Here is an 8,488-nt window from a genome sequence, read left to right as displayed (position 1 = left end):
TCTGTCTGCACACATCTGCATATGAGCGGTGGTACCGTGTGCATTCTGGTTTCTGTTTGTAGTCCGAGCAGCAGAGTGCAATCTTGGAACCCACCTACTATTACACAACTGTCCTTTTTATTAGCTTGGCTAATTGGCTACTTGCAACGATACTTACTAAAGATCCGGTCATAGACGTTGTCGTGGATTAACGCTGACTACACATGTTACATGCTGTTTGCCAAACCTCGCAACTGAGACATTCTAGTCAATGGCTCATAACATCTTCTACTGGAAGAACGCTGATGATACAAACTGTCTTCCACTGATCAAGAACGCTGTTTTATCATCGCAAACAAAGCTCAAAGCTATGCTAGGGCAATGCTACCAAGTGCACACAATGATAGTCCTTATGTACCCAGCTATACAGTATGGCTGGCAGCTGTTTAACCTTCATTTATGATACAGAGCACGACCCACGAGTGCCTCACACTAATACGGCAGATGTTCTGTTGGGTTCAGTGTCTTGCTCAAGGACCCTTCTAGTGCAGGTTCTCCATGAGTGTCTTTGCATGGGACCAGCGTTACTGAAGCTAATGCTAGCAGAGCATTCCTTTTTGTGCTAGCTGTAACATGTGTACACCTCAAAGGTCCAGCGTTCCAAAAGAGGATTTGCTATGTGTCCTAAGGTGTAACGATACCAATGTGTTCTAGGTTGTAATAACAACCCTGTTCTCTAAATCAAGTTGTGTTGAAATAGTTGCATGAATCAGGGCATTTTTAACTCATGTGTTAGCGTGTGATTGCGACGTGCTGTAAAGTACATTTAAGTGGCCAACAGAACAGTCCACTCTGAGTCATGCTGCGTTCATGTGGAAACCTGAAACCATTGTTTTTAATGAATCCCTTTTTCTCCAGAATCTGACTTCCTTTTGAAGAATTACCCAGAAAGCCTGTCCAGTGTGTGATGAGGTATTTGTGAAGCAGTTAAGCTATCATCTTTCTCAGGAAGCAACATGTGCTCACAGCAGTGTAAGGGACATTTCAGGATTTCATCTGGTGTCTGTCACTTTGTGCTTGGAGACAACAACCCTCTAGTTACTGTGCACGACCACGTCATACAAGCATCACGATACTGACTCAACAGCATCTCTGGCATCTCAACATATTGACTATTAGTCTTACCAGAACACTGAAGATCTCCACCTACGTTTGGGGATTTGAAATGCAAAGTAGTCGCTAGAACAGAGGGAGACCAGCCGGTAACAAACTGCTGACATGTCCTGGATTCAAACAGGCCGACCTCATTGTCCACATGCGTGTGGGCGTGTTACGCTCTGTCACATTGTGGATCTGTTCATTGGCATGAGGAGAGAGATGCTTTAAAGTGAACAGCAGAAACAGTGAGTGAACTGTTTGTGTGAGTCTGTTAGTTATGTTTTCCTTTAAAACGCTATAATTGTTTCCACTTTGGTGTTTGGTGTGTACAGCTGTTAACCGGGACAATCTGTGCTGTGTGGCCAATATGTGTTCCACTACAGTCCCAGTAGTCCATGTTACACTCTCTGGTGTGTGCATTAGAATGTCAGGCTGTTTGCTGGGAGTGCTAAGGGGCCTGATGTTTAGAGACATTTCGTCACAGGTTAAAAGAAGCTCAGGACAGTTTGCTTTGTTACTTTGATTTGCTTGTGATGGTGTGGAAGCTGTCAATCAAACTCTGGTGCGGACCAAACGACCAAATAGAGACAGCCTGAAGAGGTGGGTCTCGATCCGCTTCCAAGCAGTCTCCGGTGCAGTTGGTTTGTGGTGAGAAAGCAAACAAAGCAACCACAGGGTTTTATGATTTTAGCATGATTTCAAAAGCTAAACCACTAATAAATCATCTGATTGTGAAATCTGTTCACGATACCTCAGTCAGTATAACTTCATGTTTAACAATGTAGCGTTGTTTCCCTTGGTCCGGTTTCTGTCACTTTAATTCAAATTCTAGTGACAAGCACACTAACACTTAATAATACAACAAGTTATTAGTTATTATTATTATTAGTCTGTGTGTGTGTGTGTGTGTGTGTGTGTGTGTGTGTGTGTGTGTGTGTGTGTTTCTCAAACGTGTGCATTCAGCTTGCATCAAACCTCGTTGTTCCTTCTTGTGGTTTTAGTGAGATCCATTGTGGTCTGTGTGTGCGTGTGCATGTGTGTGTGTGTGTGTGTGAGAGAGTGTGTGTTGCGGTTGCCGTGGATACTCTATGTGGTACCAAAATACAGTATCTGTTCCTCTTCTGCCTTCAGTGCTAGTGACGCTGTGGGCATTTGCATGTGTGTGTGTGTGTGTGTGTGTGTGTGTCTGTAAGTGAGGAAGCAAGTCATGCCTAAAGGAGGAAATGAGAGTCAGCTGGCAGGAAGTGCTACTGTGTGAAAGAAAAAGAAAAGTAAACGTATAACCGTCAGAATTGTAAAAACGTCTTCTAATTTCATTCCCAGGCTGGTTCTGATGCATGTGACTGTACTATGAGTCATTATATACAAATACATTCAAAAATCCAAAGTACACTTCAAAGAAAATAGGATTGAATATGAAATACTACTGCTAAGTAATAGAAGGTTGTTTACAGTAATGCGTGCAACATATTCCTTCAAATGAATTACACTAGGAAAGGAGGTATACGAAAAATAGAAGCCAAAATACAACACACTGAATATACTTTATATACAACTCTAAAGACTAGAGGATACAACATCTACCCCATCAAGAGAAATGCACATCAGAGGGCCTGAATAGTGATTGAGATGAATACTGGCGCCATAATAAAACTACCTAAAAATAACTTGAATTTCGTGCAGCGATATTGTAGAACACCGAGGTTGCCGACTTCAGGGCTCATCTGATCACCATCATTGTGTGTGTGTGTGTGTGTGTGTGTGTGTGTGTGTGTGTGTGTGTGTGTGCGTGTGTGTGGTGAAGTGGTGAACTTTACTCAGCACGGTGGTTCTTTAATTACGTCAACAACTTAAAACCTAACAGGCATCTGAATCCATGCCGAGCATTAGAGAACGTTATTAGTGGACTGCTTGTAGTTAAATGCCCTTCATCCCCACAGACCACCTGAGGCTGGCTCCTGTGTGGTCGCACCAGCTTCAACAGTGCCGACTAGCTAGTCAGATGAAATGAAAGCCTGTGTGAACATAGGGCTGAGGGAACCACTGAGGGAACATAGGGCTGAGGGAACCACTGAGGGAACATAGGACTGAGGGAACGACTGAGGGAACATAGGGCTGAGGGAACGACTGAGGGAACATAGGGCTGAGGGAACATAGGACTGAGGGAACGACTGAGGGAACATAGGACTGAGGGAATGACTGAGGGAACATAGGGCTGAGGGAACGACTGAGGGAACACAGGATTGAGGGAACGACTGAGGGAACATAAGACTGAGGGAACGACTGAGGGAACATAGGACTGAGGGAACGACTGAGGGAACATAGGACTGAGGGAACGACTGAGGGAACATAGGGCTGAGGGAACGACTGAGGGAACATAGGGCTGAGGGAACGACTGAGGAAACACAGGATTGAGGGAACGACTGAGGGAACATAGGACTGAGGGAACATAGGGCTGAGGGAACGACTGAGGGAACATAGGGTTGAGGGAACATAAGACTGATGGGACATAGGGCTGAGGGAACATAAGACTGAGGGAACATAGGGCTGAGGGAACATAAGACTGAGGGAACATAGGGTTTAGGGAACATAAGACTAAGGAAATATAGGATTGAGGGAACATGAGAAAATTTACTACGGTATAATGTTCTTTTATTTAAGTGTTGATCCATTCTAAAAGCAGATGTGTAGTCAGTCAAACTGAATCATACCCATCATATCAGATAAATGGTCAGTCTCATAATTTCTGTCATCAATTAGCCAACCTACAAACACCACAGACGTGTCTTTCTATCTGTTCTAGTTCTATTTCTAAACAGCCAGCGGAAACTGACTTTTGCCGTAGTGTACTCTGCCTGGGGAGAGAAGCAAGGAAAGGAGGGGGCTTGGCACAGGGCCTGGGCTTCACCACCACCCAGATACACCACACGCACACACACACACACACACACACACACACACACACACACACACACGTCAATGCTTGGGAGAGCTCTTGGCGGGACTTGAAAAGCCTCCATTGACGTCTTGGCTGCTGTGTACAATTTGCCTCCTCATCTGGCTGCACACACACACACACACACACACACACACACCCATACATATACACACTCTTGTCTGCAGGTCTGTGGGTGATCAGTGCCATTTATTAGACTGTGGGGAAAGAGACTGGATTGAATGAACTCTCACACACACACAGCCCCCCCTCCATCCGTCCACCCCCATGCTAAGTTAATTGCTTCCTCTTCTCCATCTCTCTCTTCTGTTCCTTTCACGAGCAACAGATTGTGTCTCAAGACTCAAGTTCATTTAAATCAGCCTGTATTCTGCACACATCATGTTCAATAGTGTGTATCTGACTCTGTCTCTTGTGAGTCCCCCAACTTTATAGAAGTGTAATACTAGATCTGTGAAATCCCCTTTGAGGAAGTAAGTGTGTTAACAGCATTGTGTGGCTCAACTTCTCTTACAACATTCAACTTGTGCTTCACATGGAGTCAAGCAGACCGGATATCATGTTATGGACATTAGGTGAGACAGATAACACTGGATCAGCATCAGTAGACGAAAGCCATCCAAAGTTAGAATATGGTGACTTCATGCCGTCCTCCAAGGAGGACGCTAATAAAGTTTGGAATAGAATATTAAGAGAACGCTGCGTTTTATAGCGACATGCCTTTAGAATTAGAATAATCACATGAAATGAGTTATTTCTGATAACTACTTGTAAACTATATGACATCACCAGATCATCATGCGTGTTGAGTTGGGCCGTCTGATTCCCGTTGAAGGCAGCACCACTCTGATCAGAACCCTTTGCTTCACAGCTCTGAAGATTTCAATCTCTCCCTTAGACTCCAGACAGATGCAGCCGTCTCCATCTTGGTCCTACGACCAGTCCTATCCCTACCTCGGCCAGATGACCACGCCCAGCGTCCACACAGCCAATCCCCTTTCGCCCGGTCGCTCGTCGCTCGGTGACTTGTCCTCACGCCTCACAGGTAACACGCACCAGCATGTGCACAGAGAGCGAGTAGCGAGAAGTGAGTACATAAGTGGTAACCTCTGACCTTTGCCCTCTCTCAGGTCCCGACCTCACGGCCTTTGGCGACCCCAGGATGGCCCTGGAACGACCTTTCACCTCCCTCCCCTCCTTGACTGAGTCTCGTTTCCCCGACCCCCGGGTCCACTACCCTCCCACAGCGGCCGCCTTCACCTACGCCCCCTCTCACAACGCTGTCTCTAACGGCGCCCTCGGCCTCACCATGGCAACAGCCATGGCGAGCGCTCCAGCGGGGAGGTACCACACCTACCTGCCTCCGCCCTACCCGGCGAACACCCCCCACCAGGCTCAAAACGGGCCCTTCCAGTCCACCTCCTCGCCGTATCACCTGTACTACTCCACCGCCGCCGGCTCATACCAGTTCTCCATGATGGCCGGGGGAGGCGGCAGCAGCGACTCGCGCTCCCCGCCGAGGATCCTGCCGCCGTGCACCAACGCCTCCACGGGCTCCTCCCTCCTGCACCCCTCTTTGCCCAATCAGAATGAAGGAGTGGGTGTAGAGGTGGAGTCGAGCCACAGCAGCTCCCCGACAAACATGGCAGCGGCTGAAGCGGTCTGGAGACCTTACTGAACCCGGATAGGCGGTTTAAGGCGACCACCTGGTCATGTGGTGGCAGACAGCGGACGTCACCAAACACAAACACATAAATCACTGATCTGTACGTGGCTCTCAGCTCAGTCATGTTCCAACACAGCTGCTCACTCAAACAGGAGGAAGTCATTGCTTCAGGACTGCTTCAGCTGCAGATTCATCCACAGTTGGTGCTCTAGTGATACTTTGTGATCTCAATATATCAAGTGAAAAGAAAGGAGTGTGTCCACGGGGATGAAGAAGCATGTGAGGCTCACTGATGTGTTTTGATGGAGCTCTGTGGCTCAGAGGAAGAGGAGACAGCAGGTGTTTGATGCACACACATGTTAAACCTGAGCACTGCATGTCTCTATTGATCATGTCATATTTGGAAAAACAGCACCCAGTACTGACCGTCACCACTTGACCAGGAGCCAGTTTAAAAGCACTTCAGAGCGGCAGCAGGGAGAGGACTTGTTGGGTCACATGTTCTCTCTCAGGACATAAAACAGAACTGGACAGAAGCTGTAACATGGACAGACACACACAGAGAGAAGCAGCACTGGACTGACCTCAGCTTCCTTCCTAAAGAACAGACTTCATCCTCATTAATGTCGTGGTGTTGTGTATAGATCATTTTGCTCATGTTTGTGTTGACCTTCATCGCTCCATCGCTCTCTCTTCCTCGTGACTTCACTCCTCTGCTTCTTGGTCAACGTTTTTCACAGAAGAACGGAGACGATCATCTCCTGAAGAAACAAAGAAACACGGTCGCGTCATTGGCTGGGGGTGTGGCCCCAAATGTGGACAAAACCTATGACATCATTCACCAACCTTTGGTTGATCAGTCCATCGATGACATATTAATCACAGACGGCCCTACCAGATCACATGTCTATATGCAGAGAGAAACCATTACAGCATGGAGTTTTGTAAAATGCTTTAATTTATTTTTGCAATACCATTTTAGTAGCATTTCATGTGTGTGTGTGTGTGTGTGTGTGTGTGTGTGTGTGTGTCACATTTACCCATGATGCACTGTTGATCTGTACCGTATATAATCAGGGCTGTAAATGACACCTGCATTTGATCATGTCTTCATCACCCCTTCCTCTCTCTCTTTGTCTCTCTCTCTCGCACACTCACACACACACACACACACACACATCATTTAGTGTTGGCGTCGTTGATAGTGCACATTTGGTTTTGATTTATAAAAACATTCTTGCAATGAAAATACAGCTCTTGTCCTGTGTCGTCTGTGTTTTATCGATGATCTTTCTCTTTCGATAGAATTCCCTCCTGCAAGTTGACACCTGTATCTATGACACACACACACACACACACACACACACACACACACACACACACACACACATTTATCCTTTGCTACTCTTGAACCTGTAGGAATTTTAACAGGCAAACAGACAAGCCCTAGCTTGTTGTGTCTGTCCGTTTATACACACACACACACACACACACACACACACAGAAGTTGCCAAATCAAGGTGAACTGCAGCCAGGCAGTGAGTACACAGTATGAAGAGTTGATGCATTGCAGGAGAAGGAACAGAGGTAGAGCGTCGTCCTTCAATCAGAGGATCGGCGGTTCGATCTCCGCCTCCGCTAGTCCATGTGGACGTGTCCTTGAGACACTTCATCAACTCCAAACTGCTCCCACAGCTGCTCACGGCGTATGAATGTATGAATGATAGATAGTCCTGATGGCACCCTGTGAAAGGCCCAGGTTGATTTTCACAACTGCTGGACGTGAACTCCACTGTGCTCCACACACATCCAAAGGCTAACGTGTTGATAGATGTTCTGATGGGCTGGACTTCATTGGAGAAAAGCCTGCCATCAGAGAGCTCAAAGAACTGTGCAAATGTGAATATTATGCGTGTGTGTGTGTGTGTGTGTATGCACACACACACACACACACACACACACACACACACACACACGAGGAGTGTGACTGTTTGTTTTCACCGCTCTCGATGTCTGTGCACAGAAATAACAGAAACAAGGAGCACAAAGCTGCACAGACGAAGATAGTGAGTACACAGGGCTGCTATACAAGTAGTGAACAAATAGATGTATATAAATAATAACAAAAAGATTCAAGTACTGTATTTGAGATTCATAAAGATAACGTTCACATCCAGCTTCCTCTTAGGATTAGTACTCTGAAATAAAATAAACAGCTGCTTGTTAAGATAAAAGGACCCGTTAACGTTCAGTCAGAGCTGGTTTGAAACACAACCACAGCTTCCTGTTAGGACAGCGTCACGCCATGTGGCTCTTATTTTGAAAAATACAAGCGGACTCAATGTTCACCTTGATAGATCATCTAGTTCAAGGCCGGTTCAGGTCTCTGAGAACTGCTCTGGTACAGTTCACTTGAACCAGAGAGCCATTCAGCCTGATGGACCGCTGACATCTAGTGGTCTAAATGCATTCTGCTTCCAACGTACGAGGTCCCAGGAGAGGTTCACGTTCTACTCTTCTCTTCTTCAAGGGGTCCCACAGTCGACGGGACAATAGAGGCCTGACAGGGTTCCAGGGGTCCTTGATTGGTTTCAGGTGTCTACTGTTGACAGTAGAATCAGGGCAAAAAGAGATATAGAACACCAACAAATAGTGCATAATGGACTAAACCTGATCATATGGGGGTTCAGGCCCATCTGGGGTTCGAGGACTTGACAACATCTTCAGAA

The 8,488-nt window shown here is 46.4% G+C and overlaps 1 protein-coding gene across 3 annotated transcripts in view; it reads left to right on the top strand.

Moving 5' to 3' along the window:
• The window catches only part of runx1 (RUNX family transcription factor 1), a 57,856-nt gene extending 50,846 nt beyond the window's left edge, over positions 1–7,010 (top strand). For all 3 annotated transcript variants that reach the window (XM_068704663.1, XM_068704665.1, XM_068704664.1), the window contains exons 8-9: positions 4,992–5,138; positions 5,224–7,010. In XM_068704663.1, coding sequence (XP_068560764.1) covers positions 4,992–5,138; positions 5,224–5,771 — 695 coding nt within the window. In that variant the 3' untranslated portion in view covers positions 5,772–7,010. The remainder of the gene's footprint in view (positions 1–4,991; positions 5,139–5,223) is intronic.
• The last annotated feature ends 1,478 nt before the right edge of the window (positions 7,011–8,488 follow it).

Source organism: Cebidichthys violaceus, unplaced genomic scaffold (genome assembly GCF_023349555.1).
Source record: "Cebidichthys violaceus isolate CVI_PGR_0920_01 unplaced genomic scaffold, fCebVio1.0.p SCAF_98, whole genome shotgun sequence".
Taxonomy (NCBI): domain Eukaryota; kingdom Metazoa; phylum Chordata; class Actinopteri; order Perciformes; family Stichaeidae; genus Cebidichthys; species Cebidichthys violaceus.
Note: the sequence above shows the minus strand (reverse complement) of the source record. Positions and strands in the feature narration are given on the sequence as shown.